Source organism: Cylas formicarius, unplaced genomic scaffold (assembly GCF_029955315.1).
Source record: "Cylas formicarius isolate icCylForm1 unplaced genomic scaffold, icCylForm1.1 PGA_scaffold_4__25_contigs__length_36172078, whole genome shotgun sequence".
Lineage (NCBI taxonomy): Eukaryota > Metazoa > Arthropoda > Insecta > Coleoptera > Brentidae > Cylas > Cylas formicarius.
The window spans coordinates 33,557,362-33,573,320 of NW_026844334.1; the positions used below are offsets into that span (position 1 = coordinate 33,557,362).

At 33.3% G+C, this 15,959-nt stretch overlaps 1 protein-coding gene across 1 annotated transcript in view; it reads right to left on the reverse strand.

The window, feature by feature from the left end:
* LOC132700385 (neuropeptide SIFamide receptor-like) overlaps nt 1–15,959 on the reverse strand; it is a 419,618-nt gene that overhangs the window by 390,447 nt on the left and 13,212 nt on the right. The window contains exon 2 of the mRNA XM_060667660.1: nt 1,362–1,701. Coding sequence (XP_060523643.1) covers nt 1,362–1,701 — 340 coding nt within the window. The remainder of the gene's footprint in view (nt 1–1,361; nt 1,702–15,959) is intronic.

Sequence of the window (15,959 nt, forward strand, 5' to 3'; positions counted from 1 at the left end):
TGAAGTGTCGTTTCGTCTCCATATCAAATAGAAATTAAAATTTTAATTCTCTGAGTTTCATTTAAATGCGCCATATTCAATTTCCTTAATGACAGAAATATAATTGTGAAAATTTAAGAAATTTTTCAATTTCATAAATTTCTGTTCTTTATTCGCTTGCTCATTAAAGGTAGGAGATAGGTATAGGGTGTACTACATTGAGCATGAAATATGACGCGGAATTTGAAAATGGTGTTCCATTAAGAAAAAAGAACTTGGTATCGGCATGTATCTTCTGACGCACCCTGTATATTTTCTGTTTACTGCAAAAAATGTGCAAGAAAAAAATACAATGGACTGAGCGAGCGTCAGTTCCAGAAGATTCCAGCGGCATATTATTTTTGTTTTTTTTTATTTATCACACCCACTTAACACAGTTGTGCTAAGTGTCCATATGACAGTTAAGTGTCCATCATCACAGTTGTGTTAAGTGGGTGAGATAAATAAAAAAAAACAAAAATAATATGCCGCTTAACACAACTGTGTTAAGTGGGTGAAATGTTTGCAAGCAACTGCAAAATTTTCTGTACTATAAATTTAAATAACAATTAGCATTCAGAAGAAGAATATTTACCAAAAAACCCAATAATGACACAAAAATGTTTGCCCTAGTTGATCAAGTTTGGAAATGTACGCAGTGCAGCATCAAACTGCTTGAATAATTAACTGAGTATTATGGAACGACTCCTATCTCCTATATCAGGCACTGGTCGTAACATTACATGCGACAACTGGAAATCTTAATATTAAGGTCTGTTTGCAAGAATTGAAAAGGCCGGTCAAATGAATTTAAAAGTGCCAAAAATTCGGATGCACTATCAGTATCCAGGATATATGGTGTTAATCTCATATATTCCGTTAGAGGATAAATCTATTGTTGCAGTTGCAACTGTGCACGATGGCGATGGTATTGATATGGACACGGGGGATAAATGCATACCAGAAATTATAACTTCCTATAAGTCCGCAAAAGGAGAAGTAAATAGAGTAGACAAACTCTGCGAAGCCTATAATGTGACGAGAACTAGAAGAAAAGGGCTGACGGTTGTTTTTTGTCAACTAAAAAATTTTATATGTTTAGAATGTGCAGAATTTTCACATTTTGATTGTAATTAGCCTAATACAACTAATAAAAAATAATATTATTTTTGGATTATTACCTTTTTATTTCTGTTCGCGTCTTTTAATAATAATTTTCTATTTATGGTGTATCCGATGACAAAAAATGTATTTTCATAAATAAACTTATAAAAATGACAAATTAACCGAAATTTTTTTTCCGGAAAAATAACATTCAAGCATTCGAAAGTCTAGGTACTTACGGACAAATATATTGGACATCAGCGTAGCCGGCAAGCAAAAAACTATCACTAAAATGTCAGCAACGGCTAAGTTCACAATGAAAAAGTTTGTGACCGTCCGCATGCGCGGTGATCGAAACACCACAGCTATAACGAAAAAGTTTCCAACCAAACCGACAGCGAACACCAAAAGATATGCGACACAATAAATAATTGTCATGGCTGCCGAATGCCGATAAAAAAGTTCCGGAATGAAAGCGGATTCCGTTGCATTTAACGAAGCATTCATCACTATAGTTGCACCGTTGGCTTTGATTTCGAAAACGGCCGTCTTGTGAAGCTCACTAGTTTCCGTATGTACCTGCAAAGAAGAGAAGAATGTAAGCTATTTCTAATTCGAATACACACATGTAATTAAAAAAATATGTTTTGTATTTTTTTATGTAGTAATGTATATATTGTTGAACAGTTTGAAATGTAATAAGCAAGAATCTATACAAAAAAGAATATTGTATCGTTAACCTAGTTGCTGCGCGGACCAGTACGGAATTTTCGCAAAATAACTGTAATAATATTGTGAAAGTACCCTGTATAATGTGCCATTGCGTGGCTTAGCGTCATGTCGAATTTTGATAAATGTAAAAATTTGCATAAGTAATACCGAGTTACAACGATATATTTTCACATATCTCGGATACCATAGGTACAGCACATGATTTTATTGATACATAATAGGCTATTTGTTGATACTGGAGAAAAATAATATGGAACACAGATTCTTCGTCCCCGATATACCTCCGATGCAAAACTTCTGCTTCCCCAAGTATGTTTTAAAAATTTACCTCGAAATCACATTTGCGGTTGAATAACAGCTCAGTGTTTGATAGTAATTTTTTTAAATTTTATATCTGCTTTATTTATACAGTAGTACTTGGTCCTTCTTCTATCCAACCATACTAAAAAGTCGATAGCAGTAGTCCATCGTTTGCCTTCAGTTACTGTTTATTTAAAACTACCGAAATTTTAATTAATTAAAATTAAACGCAGTGTCCTACGGTCAGAGAGTCTTCATAGACTTCCGTTTTCCATCAAAATTTCAACCTTCCCACATGAATAACTAACCAAAACTAAAACATCTTTTTAAAAAAAAAAATTACGATCGTTTGTCAAGGAAAATTTTGAGCATCGCCAATTTTCGAAAAAGTTTATAGAGGGTAGTCGTCGGAGACTACTAGTGTATACTTTGTATTTGTTGGTTTTTGAATTGGAGATTTATTCGGCTTTTCAGTCCGCGGAATATATATGAAAAATGGATTGATACGTTACCGACAATTTATATAACTATAACTACCGATCTCCTGCGTTTTCTGGTTCAAAAATTTTGCCGATCGGCTTAATAGTTTTTCCCAAAATAACCCAAAACATTTTTCAAAAATACTTGTGGGTATGCACTCCTACTTTACTGCCAAATCTGAAGTCGATAGCCTAATAACTTTCTTTTATAGCACGGAATACCTTAACTATAAATGTTTTAGGGCCCTCAACAGGCTATATCTAGTTATTGCCGGTCTTCTAGTTATAGCAAACTTTCATGAAAAAAGGAACCCAAATTTCAATTATCGAGAACAAAGATTTATAGCACTGGATCTTACGTATCTTTTGATCCTATAATTTTTTCGATAATCTAACCGTTTTTTGAGAAATAATTTTTTGGTATATAGATCGAAATGGTCTTCTATATTGCCGAATCTGCCATACCCTATGGTCTCAGACATGCTCAATCGGATTTAAGTCAGTGCTTCTTGCTGTCTTAAAGCTGTAATACGTAAAATACGATCATCAGCACCAGATCTCATGCGGTAGTAACCATGCCCTGCTAGTGGACTGTCCTGTCTCTCTGGACCGATTTATAACTCTAGGGATGATACTTTGCTGGACATTCAGCAAGTTTGCCACGTACCGTTCGTTTCGGCCTTCCTTAACAAGAACAATGGCCTCTTCAACTTCCATAAGTTCACGGCACTGAAACACACAAAAACAAACAAATGTGCTTGCCACTGATATTGCATACCTCTACTTGATCTTTTACTCTTTGGAGAAATACATGGCAGCACCTACATTCCAAAATTGTTTAAAATGTTTGTCTGTGTTTGTAAAACAATTGCATTGTATTTAAAAATGTATAAAGCAATACGCCGAAAAGCTGAAGGTGATGTATGGAGATGTATGAATGATATATACCAAAAAAAAAATTAAATCCAAAAGCAGTTTTGAAAAAATACAAAAACACAGTTCCTAAATACCAAGAAACATAAGATATCCAACCGTTTCAGCAATTTCTTTTCCGAAATTTGTCGGACTTGGGGCAGAAAAATAGAAATATGTTCCATAGATAGGTTAGAAAGAGCATAATATTAATAATAATAATAATAATAATAATAATATTGATAATAATAATAACAATAAATTAATATTGACTGTTTTTACATTAAACCTAGTATCCGACATAAGGAAATATACACTTGTTTTAAACTACAGTGTTTTGAAATTTGAAAATGGCAGATATCAGGCATACACAAAAATAATTTAATTTCTGTAAACTGTACTTACGATCACAATATGCCATCACTCAATTACTTGAACTAATTAACAAGTCTATTTTTTAGGTTTATCAAAATTTTACGATTCTTATTAAAATTAAACGATTTTTAAAAAATACTGTGGGCCTTTAAATGCAGTAGTTTAACCCAGAAATAGCCTGATTGATCACATCGAACTAAAATGATTGCTGTATCTGAGTATCGTCTACATAATAATGATGTAGACACCATAAGAAGACTTTTGAGAATTGCGATAGACAAATAGAGAATAACAGAGGTTCCAAAATGGAACCCTGAGGGAATTTATAGGATAATTCTGACATGCTTTCGTGCAGATACGCATTTTTAGAGAAAAAAGGTGTAGACAATATTATTCGGGAATTAAAAGAAAAGAATCTCCGAGACTGGACGAAATTAGGACCGAAACAACAAAATAAGTATCATAGTTAATTTCTGATTGATTAAATTTGAATGAAATTAGACTATTAGTTTATAAATCTATAAGGCAACAACGACAAGGAAGCTTCCTGCATTCTCGAAGATCCACGAGAGCTTTCAACACTATATACCACACCAAATTAATTACTAAGATTGAAAAATATGGAATAAAAACTAGTGCGTCCTTTTGAGAGACCATCTGAAAAATAAAAAAACAACTTGTGGATTATTCGTGGCATTAAAACCTCAGCTCTTTTCCAGTCAGTTTCCTTGAAACCAATTGTCCCATATTCAATTAGTTACTGATTTATGTATGCACCGAGACTTAATGTATGCATGTATGTGGGTAAAATAATCTTATTTTCCCGATTGTACTCACTTGTGTTTATAGAACAATAAATACCGAGCTAAACATCTACTTGAAAAATAATCGTTTGAGCTTTATGGTGAATAATTTATCTCTGGTACAAAACAATCACAAATCAACCTTTAGTTTTATGTTGTTAACTTTAAAAAGTAAACCCACAGGGGACCAGCAACGAACTTTGAAGTTATACAGCGATATTTTGCGTTGAGCGGTTCTTTCGCATAACCTCTTTTCAGACTGAACTGCTCAAACTAACGCAAAAATTCTGCTCGTCTAATTACACTTACGAGTACAATATCCATAAAGCTTTGAAATATAATGCTAGCATAGACAGACTTCACTAAAAATGAAAATAATTGAGCTTGTCACTTTAGCAATCCGTCAGGCATATAACTGGAGCAAAACTTTTAAGAATACAGATTTTCTCTTAGCCTATATAAAAGTGGGTTACTTCTCGGATGAAAACGATAACTTCAGATACTGACATTTTTCAGTCTTCATAAAACTTTTCCGTTTTTCTCTTCGAGGGGTACAAAAAATGTGGTTCATCAAATTAAGTACCAAAACTTTCCTTTCGTTTAATAGATGACACCATCCGGCTCTTTGGAATAAAACTCCAGTTTCCGAAAGTTTGGTTTGTGACAAATGAATCCTTAAATGTTTTCGATAAGAGCGTCGAAAGAAGAAAATTCTCTGATTGTATAAGAAGTAGGGCGATATTTCGCGTATATGAAAGTGACCTAAGGGACGCTAGTGTACAGGGTGGCCAATTAAGCGAGGTAAGCGACTGTATAAAAAAGTTTTTAATAAAATTTTCATGAGAAAATAGTGGCAATTATTTTTGAGTTATAACCGGCATAGGAAGATACTTCGACACTTTTCACTTTGATATTATTAAAAAAAGATAAATGACGGTAGTAAGATAAATGGTCGAGTAATCCACAACCTACGCTCTGCGGATGACACTGTTATAATTGCCGATAGTTTAGAAACACTAGAAACCAATGATTGGTCAATAGAATAACAGCCGAAGGAGACAAATTATCGCTTAAAATTAACATCGACATGACCAAGGCAACGATTGTGACTAAAAGGCCAAATACACCCACAAACATACTCGTGTATGATAACCTATTTAACTGAAATTCGAGTACTTCGGTTGCTGGATAACTGAAGACTTGAATGCTGCTGATATGGAAATAATCAGCAGAATTGAACAAGCTATTCCTCAACATGGGAAAACTACTGAATAATCAGGGACTCGATTTCAAACTATGATACCGCTTTGTAAAAGACTACATTTATTCCCTTAAACCCAGCAACAAATTAGGGCACGTATACATTATTTAGGGCAACCCAAAATGGAAAAGAATGTGCCATGATCCTTGCCAACATCATTTTAAATTAGACGGCCTCAAGTTTTCCAAGAAGAGTTGAACATTGTGTAAGATTTTAATCACATTTGATTCATAAGTGGATAGATAAAAAAATATGCTTCGATTTGTCTAAATTATATTGTCAAATTAGCGCTCTCTACTAGCAATGTTCAAATTGGTAATTGTCATGTTAAAAAACATAAAACTAATGACGAAGAATTTTTATCATTATACTAAAAAAGCTTTCACAATATATGAGAAAATATAGAATCTATATCTGTAAAACCAGTGTCATTTATATGCGTCGTGTTGAGCTTATTAGTAATATATTGGTATCTAATCTCTCCAGTGTGGAGATTGCTCATTCCTTTTGAATATTCAAATTTTTTGAAAAAATGTCGAGACATCAGCCAATTAATTTGCAAAATATTCATTAATATTTTTAGATATTCAGACGATAAACCGGCGTGAGGGTATAGCAAATGAGGATTTAATTCACACGAATTATACAGAAATGGGATGTGAGAATTAAAATGGATCTCCACGAATCTTTTTCATTTACCCTTGGCATAGAAAAACAAATCGGCCACAAGCGTGCATTCGCTTTTCATGGCGAAAATACGGAATTAATGATATATAAAACGATTGGGGAAATTGAATGGGAACGTTTGGGTTAAATTGCTGAAAAAAGAAATTCATGATTTATATTCGATGATTCGAAAGTATAGCAAACACGCATTCGTATTACAACTCGGCATTTTTTTGAAGTATATTTCAGTAAACTGTTTTATTATCCAAACATCAATGTTAAATGGAGTGCAGTGAGAAAGTCGAAAGTCTCGAGATTTTAGACGGAAAAATAAACATATGAACTAATAAAGTCTTTACTCCTAACCGAGTGATAAACCGTTGACAGTTTGGAGGTATTGTGTAGGCAACGGGGCTTATACAAGAACAATGGATTGTTGATAATTGGTAGCAATTGTCATCTTTGAAGGTATCGACAATGATAGCTGGCAAAATCAGAAGAGACCGTGTAAGGAAAACAGTAATGGGCAACCACGTGGTGTTCGATAAATAGATAAGTAGGGCGGGAAAATATAAGATCGCTTTTTTCTAACTTTGATTTTTTTCCCATTAGATCTTGGATTCTGAACTTTGTGGGTCTTTCGGAAACTTGGTTTTTAACTCATATACCTAATGGTGGTCTTAACATTGATGGTTATAGCACTATTGAGTATAACTGCCAAACACGTGGTGGAGGGGTGGCTTTTTATTATCACAGTTATTTTGAAGTTAAAGTTATAGATATATAGGAAATGTTACTTACTTCAACGTCTCGACTCTCTGGAAAACGCCCTTACCGCACTTATTTATCAATTAGATTTCTTGATGTTTGACAGAGATTTGAATGTTGATCTGTTAAAAAATAATATAATAAAAAAATATAATTATATGAGTCATGTCAATGTATCGTTTCTTGCAATCTTAAGCTGTCCAACCCTTTTTCAGGTAAATTATTTATGAATAGTCTTAGATAGTCTTGTTGACTTTTTTACGAATTTAATTACCGAAAACCTTAAACTTCTAACAACACTTACAAATAAGTCACGTTTAAGACACAAACGTTTCAAGTCAGATAAGGCTTTAAACGAGTACACAGAACTGATCCTGGGTTTGTGCCTGCAAATTATTATAATAAACCATTCGGTAATAATTCAAACTGATGAGTATTAGATCTAACGCTTGGGCCTCACACAATATTGATATAAAACTGAACAAAAACAATACACAATTTCTTCCTTCCAGACTTTCTGTCTGGTTTTCGACCTCTTCACTCTGTTTCTGCTTTGCCTCATATTACTAATGATTTGTTGAGTGCAACTGTCTTGTCTCATAGTATTGGACTATAGCAAAGTCTTCGACACCTTGGATCACTGCCTTTTTCATTTTTGAAAAATTTTCTTTCTCAGAGGCACCATTGGATGAACAAGTATATGATGGACTGAGAGCAAAATCTGCATCTATAAGATAGTAGGGAGATCAGTGTTCTTATATGCGGTAGAAACAGCTAACAGAAAAAGCATTCCCTGAACGACAGAAATGAAAGTATTAAGAGCTGATAAAGGAATAACAGATTCTGGAGAGATCGAATGAACGAGAATAGATATGCAAAACGAAGAAAAAATAATAAAGCAATACAAAAAGATCCTCCGGTAGAACTCCTAAAAAAAGCATGACAGCTATACTTCCTTCTTACAGCTAAGACGGTATCTCTGATAATTAAAAATAAAATCGTTAAAAGCAGGTTTCTGAATAAAAACCCCTCGAATTCCTAAATGAAAGATTCTGGTGCTTTAGGCGTTTCTCATACAACAATTTTAAATAAATATTTTTAATTTCACAGAAGCAAAAAAAAAAGCTAAAATCTATTCAAATATACCTCTGGGGTATTGAGAACATCGAGAAGAGTCTTGAACTTAGCGGAGGCTATCAAAAAATTTGTTGAATATACTCCGGATACAATTCCCTATATAATGAATCAACTCCTAATATAGCAAACGTTTTCTAATTCTTGGAAGAAGACCAAACTGTTTCTTATTCTTAAAACTGGACAGCATAACGCATACAGATCAATATGTCTCCTGAACACTATGGGCAATATGTACGAGGGACTTGCCAACGTGACACTAGTCGAAAAACTGGAGAGTATGGATGGGGTCTTGCCAAACGAGATCGGTTTTCGTGAGCGCCCACCCACAATTCTAGCGGCAGAAAATAATAAAGTTCCGAAGGCGAGCGAAACAAATGGCTGGTACTTATAAGACTGGAAAAAGTATAACTGCACATCAAAGGGAGACTGATACCCCACCAGCGATCAATCAGATACCTCCATTTCGACTCTACTCTGTTATACTGTGCACCGGAATGGGCGAACTAAATGCGGGTAACAAAATTCGGCAACATGGCGAAAGGAGTCCAAAGAAGAATAGCGCTACGAGTACTTGGAAGCGGCAGCGCTAATAAGTAGAACCATACGGATAGGCATATTGGTAGACGAGAGATATGGGATACTTAGTTAGCCGATGTTATTGGCTTGGAAGCATTTTCTATTGCAGGTTATGTATGAAATAGTAATAAATTTAAAATAATTAATACTAGTTCTGAGGAAAATATTGAACAATCTTGGAATAAGTCCAAAGTTAATTTTATAACAACATTTGAGTTTGGAACAGCATGATAGCATCCTTTCGTTTATATTGCCTTTTCCTAATAACGTTATATTAATGATATAATATTAATATAAGTCTTATGAAACCTGACAGAATTGTTTCTACCTATTTCAATGAATATGGTTTGGGTCTGGTAATTAATGAGTCAAAAGAATATCTTACAGCACTGGTACTTTACTGGATCCAATTTTTACTTCTCCGTGACATATCAGCACAGGATCACTGATGTTTGATTCCGGTTCAATATCCGATCATCAAGTTGCCATCTGTGAGCTTGCGATAAAAATGCAAAAAATCAAACCCAAAACTGTATCCTTTAGGTATTTTAAACAATTTAATTTTGATCAGTTTTATGACCCATTTGCCTTGCTTTATTTGACATTTTTGACACGCGTTAAACGAAAAAGTTATACCAGTGCGTTAATCAGAATTTAGAAAAGGATACAGTGCAGCTTCTGTATTGTGCAATATTTTGAATAAGGCAGCGAGACACTGGGATGCAGGTAAAATCTCGGTACTAGTGTTGCACAAACTGTTTTGTACCAAACTTAACTGCAACATTTGTCTTCTTATTTGAGTATCAAACGGTGATGGTCAGGAGCAGAGTTTCTTCCTCTTTACCGGTAACGCCTGGTGTAACAAATTTATACATTTGGGACCTCTTCTTTTCATATTGTATTCAGTAGTTTGTGCTTATGATACGCAGCTTAGATTAAGTTTTAATATCACGTGGATGAGTATAGTATGAATAAGGAACTGAGAAATATAAAAACCGCACAACTTGTTTGTAAAAGCTGGAAAGCAGTTATTTATTTATTTATTATTTACTATTTTATTTCATTTATTTTATTAGTTATTTTGGTTCTGAAGCTGAGACATTTGGAAGAGTTATGTAACTAATGTCGATTGTTATTATTATTATTATTATTAAGTGCATTTTCTGTCCAGCCTATTTGATGTATTTCTAACTCTGACCAATTTCCTTAAAAAATTGTCGAAATAATTGAATATCTCATTTTTGTTGGTATTTAGAAACTTTTTTCACCTTCACCTTCAGCTTTTCGCTGTATTGTTTTTTATATTTTTCAATCTTCTTTATCAACTCGTTTAAGGTTTTAATATGTCTTTCTGTTAAGTTATTGTTGTTGTTTTGGGAAGAATGTTTTCACGGAAACGTTTATTTTTATAATTTATTTTTTAGAGAAGTGCTCTTATTTAATTGTTCGTCTATCTCGTTTTATCAAGAATTGTATTTTTTTCTATAAAGTTTAACTTGGAAATCTCTTGCTTCAAAAACACCTATCAAATCTGTATTTCGCAGATCATATCTGAGTTTGTTATAATTAGTGTATTTTTTATATTGGGGCTTGTGGAGTGAATCACTATTTTTATTTTTACATTCAAACATTTTCAGACAGTGGATACATGATTCTGAAATTAATTACGTAAATTATAAGGGTTTTTGAAATTCTGGTGTCAACATTTTTTTGATAAAAAAAAGTAATTGGATTTATATATTGTGAAACGTTCTTTGGTAGTGTGTATTTAAAAGAGCAGCAACTAAGGATTCTTTGTTGAGAAAGTTTCTTGTATAAGCTATATTTGTAACCTTTTAGTAAGGATTCTAGAATGGTTTTTGCCTTTTTTAGTTGGTAGTACGCAGATATCTTTGAAAGAGCATGCCACAGTTTTCAGCTATGCTGCTTGTATGAATTGAGAATATCCAAAGTGTATGTTTAGCTAGAGTAGTTTGAAAAAACCATTTGATTTTTGTAGCTGCTAAAATAAAAATTATGCCAAGATTTAAATAGCACCATTGTGGAAAAAAAATACTGTTAGACACGAGAAAGAAATGAATTTTTCTCACTTGCCGTACGTAGAACTTATTTCATCAACAATACAATTGTTTTAAACACGTTGGATACAGAACAATATCAATAATTATTAACCAATAAAAACAGAAAAACATTTTACACAATTTTAGATTGTAATAGTAAAGTGCAGAGATATAGAAATTGAAGAGGCCATTGTTGTTGTTGGGGAGGGACGAAGCCAACGCTCCGTGGAAAACTTGCTGATGTCCAACAAAGTATTATCCCTGGAGTTATAAATCGGTCCAAAGAAACAGGACTGAACACTAGAAGGGTAAGGTCGCCACCGCATTATATCAGGTGTTGATGATCGTATTTAACCTGGAAACTAAGATTCGACCAGAGAACAAAAAAAGACATGGAGTGGAAAGTGAAAGGAAGAGTGGAACTAGCATCACAAGACACAGTGGACGAAAAGATTAATGTCAGACGTTGTGAAATGGTACAAATATCCAAAGATTATAAACTACCATATTATCAGGCTGTCTCAGGACAGGGGTCGTTCCGAACGTACACATGAAAAATAAAAATAAGCGAAGACGACATATGACAAAGAATGCAAAATGAGGGACGATCCGGAGCAGCACTCTTTCACTGCCACAAATGGGAAGGACAATTGGGACCACTTACAGCAGACCATATGATTAATAAAATGTTAGATAATTGGGATCAATAGCTTATAATGAAAGTCGAGAAAAAGAAGCGTAAGGAGAGGCTTTAAAGACGTGAACGTTATTCATTCTATTCATTCTATCAGTGAAGAGAGAGGTGGTTTTAGTAGATCGACTTGAATCCCGACGAGTTCCATACTACCAGGGAAGGATAGAACCTGTACCTGGTGTCCAGGAAAGATTTCCATGCAGCGTTAAGGGCAACCAGCAATCTTAAAGAACTTATTGACCACAGTCCCCGATTGGTATTACCATTAATCATGGCTTTAGACAGCTACATCCGGCATGATGTCAAGAATGGACTCACTGGAATCAGAAGTGAAATCATATAGTTTGCAGTGTAATCTTTTGGCCATTTCAGAAATTTCTCTTTGCCTAATATCGCACCTCGTTGCTCTAACTGAGACACCCGGCATTAATCTCAATTAAATTGGGAATCTTAAAAGCAATATAACACACAATGGGGATTGTAAATCGAGCTGCTGGTGCTGGAAAACCGCGTCAATTAAAAAATCGCGTAAGCCTTTTCATAAGGTTTGCGAAATGTAAGGGAAGTGAATTAAATTGCGGATAAATTAAATCCAATGTCAAAGCAGTCGTCAAATTAAAAGAGAATTTTCGATTAAAAGATTTTCCCTCGAAATGGGAGTTTCCTAATGCCAGACGTTCCTTTCCGGTCCAATGGCCTTTTTTTTCTTAAAGCTGGCGGGTTAAAAATAGCTGAAATCCTTTAATTTTTCCCCAGACATGGTTATTAAGATTCCAATTTCGGCAAAATTTTAATTATTTTCAATTGTTCACTTAAAATTTCGATTCTGGCACGATTTCGTCACTACAGTAATTGGAAAGGCGACCACAAATTTTCCGTGCTACTCAGTGAAATTTTCAATGCAGTTTTGTATGTGCGTTTTTTATTCTGTACCAACTGTGCATTACTTTTTAGATAAAGATATCATCGCCCCTGTATCTGAACCATCAGATAACTTATCTGATTGAAATTAATATACAGGGCCAGGTTCGAAAGTTATCGGACCCAGTAAGCAGCTTCGGACTTACTTTGTAATTAATTTTGTGTTCAATCTTTTATTGTTACTCAGATAAGGTAGTGGTGCCTGTGTAAAACAAAAATATGAAAGATAATGCTAACACATTTCAAATGTATTGTAAAGAATATGTCGAGGAACGTTTTACACTATTTCTTCTTGTTTTGCATTAGACAGTAGGCTGTTTAAACGCATCGTCGCTAATTTAGAATTATTAATGAGGTTTTAATAAGTACTGGTTGCAGTTTAACATTTTTTCGATTGACTCGCTGCGTGAGAGAAGCAGTTTTACATGTATTTTTGACATTGGCCTTGGATGGCTTATGTTACTATTGTTATTGTTTTTGCTCTGAACCAAAACTAAATTTAAACAAATAACTATAATTATAGAAATGAAGGTGTCTGTGTCACTGTCTCTTTTGGGGTTTACCTTATATACTATAATACACGGCGATTCAAAACAAGTGAGAAAAACTTAAGCAAATGATTCCTTATTAAAAATAAAAAGCAGTTTGTTATTATTGATTATTGATTTTTATATATTGTTATATTATATATTGTTGGGTCAAAGCCCAACCATTAGGGGACATCGTGCCCCAAATAGGGCGGAAAAATAAGGTTTTTGTTTGTTATCTTAAAAACGAAAATAGATGGAACCATAAAAGATTACTATTGTACAACTTTTTGATATATTTTACTTTTTTTTAATGAATGGAGTCGATTGAACTAGGCTCTTCCTATCATTCCCCTTAACTATATTTAAAGAAAAGATTTCGCAATGACATGGGAAAAAATAAATTTTGACAGACACGTTTATTATAAACTTTTTTGCTTCCTGCTATTCTACAACTCAAGTACAAATATAAAATGTTTAGCTTTTCATGTTGAAAAATATTTGAGAAAAATAATTTTGTTGGATGCTGGCAAATAGTTGTAGTTTATACCAACATTTATCAATTAACTAAAATTAACCAAACAATTTCATTTTGAAAATAATTTATTAATAAACATTTACTCGTTAACTATACTAATAACTTTTTTATTTAAACAATGTAGCTACAAAAAAATTATTCAAAAGAATTCAATTCTTCTGGCAAGTGTTCAAAACGCCCTCCTCATTAAGTTAATATGCCCGGATGATTTTTTATGACATTAAGAAACGCAGTTATCCGATTGCTTAGGTCTTCCATATCCTAGATTATAATAGTGTAGATTAATCCTTTTTGAGATCTCCAAATACAATAATCCAAAGATTTTAAATCTGGATATCGTCGTGATAAAGCCCAACTCTTTCTATTTATCAGTTTGCATACTTATGATTGAAAAATGTACTCACATTTAAGCTAAAATGTGCCGGAGCATCATCATGCATGTAATTCATGTATCTTCCGGTTAACAGAGATACATTTTCTAGCAAAGGACGTAATTCTTATGATCCAATTAAATGATCATCGATAATTCCTAACCAAATTTTAATGTCAAACTGATATTGATATTCATAACCTGCTAATGAGATCATCAGATTATCTTCTGGTGTGAACTAAATTGTTTCCCTTCAGAAAGAGAACAACAGTCTCATCGGGAAAAATCATCCTCGAATCGGAATCTCTTGGTAAAACAACTATCACTGTTGTTTATTTTCCATACAGTATTTCATTTTGCTGCAATTTTCTGGTACTTGTTACATTGTTGCATTGTAAGGCACCCCTCGGCTTCCGACTATCAAAGAACTTAACGAAAATGTGAAAATTGTCTCCTACCTAACTTTTCTTTTCGAGCTCAAATCCGCGTTCGGAAATAGTACACGAAGCGAGGTCAAAAAGTTTTCGGATTCTACATTATTTTTTTATATATAAAAATAACGCCGCAAAAATACTTTAATTCGGACACCCTGTACACAGAATGCATATCTACCATCCTGAATTAGCATATTCACTTTTTTATTATTAAAATTCTTAGTATTGAATAATTAAATTAATAATTGTACTGAAGTGGCTTTTACTTAATGAAAATTCATTTAAAATAGTTAAATAAGAACAACCGTTGTTCAGATTTTCAAATAAATATATTCAAATGACAGCTGTTTCGGCAACACCGAAAATGCATTTGATAAAGGCACGGTGTTGCCGAAACAGCGGTCATTTAAATATATTTATGTGAAAATCCGAACAGCATTTGTTCTTATTTAACAATTAAAATATTAGATAATATTTTTTTTTAATAAACTAGGCTTATTTTGTATTCAGCTAATCGTGCAACGTCAAATAGTGCAACAAGACTTGACAGCATCCCAATATATTTTTTTTATCAACATGTTTTTATCTCGTTATGCATTGCTTCAGATTTTATTTGTTATTTGGAAACGGTATGTATAATGGACAAATTGCAGGAGATAAAAGTTTATAAGTAAAACATAATACAAAAATAATATTTTTTATGTCATTGCATTGCAGGGTTACTCTAATACTCTAATTCTTTAAAAAAAATATGCAGAAAGTATTATATTTTATTGTTGTACTATCTACTTTCGTTTTTAAGGAAAAAATATGAAAAACATTACTTCTCCACCATATTTGTTGCTAGCTGTCTCCCTAATGACTGGCAATCTGTGGATAAGCGGAAAAGTAGCAAAAAGTTACAGCGACTTTTAACCTTCCGCAGCGAACATGTCCTGTTGAGGCATCCAGACATAAAGTGTTGATAAAAATTATTGATGTGTGCACAGAAAAAATTTTGCGCTTCATTCAATTTATTCGAGTAATAATACACGAAATTAAGTAACTCCCAGGTAACCTAAAATATTGATCCTAGTATAAAAATAAAGATATGAACAAAAATATTGATTGCTTATTAATGCAAATAATTGCAAAAATTGCTTCCTTAAATACTAGTCCTATCTAAAAATAACTAAAAATATCAAATTTTCATTTTCCACCTTGAAATTTTTGCCTTTAGACTTAGTCCATGGTATCAACGTATTCTTAACAACCTGGTGTAACATGTTCTAAACACAAGAATTT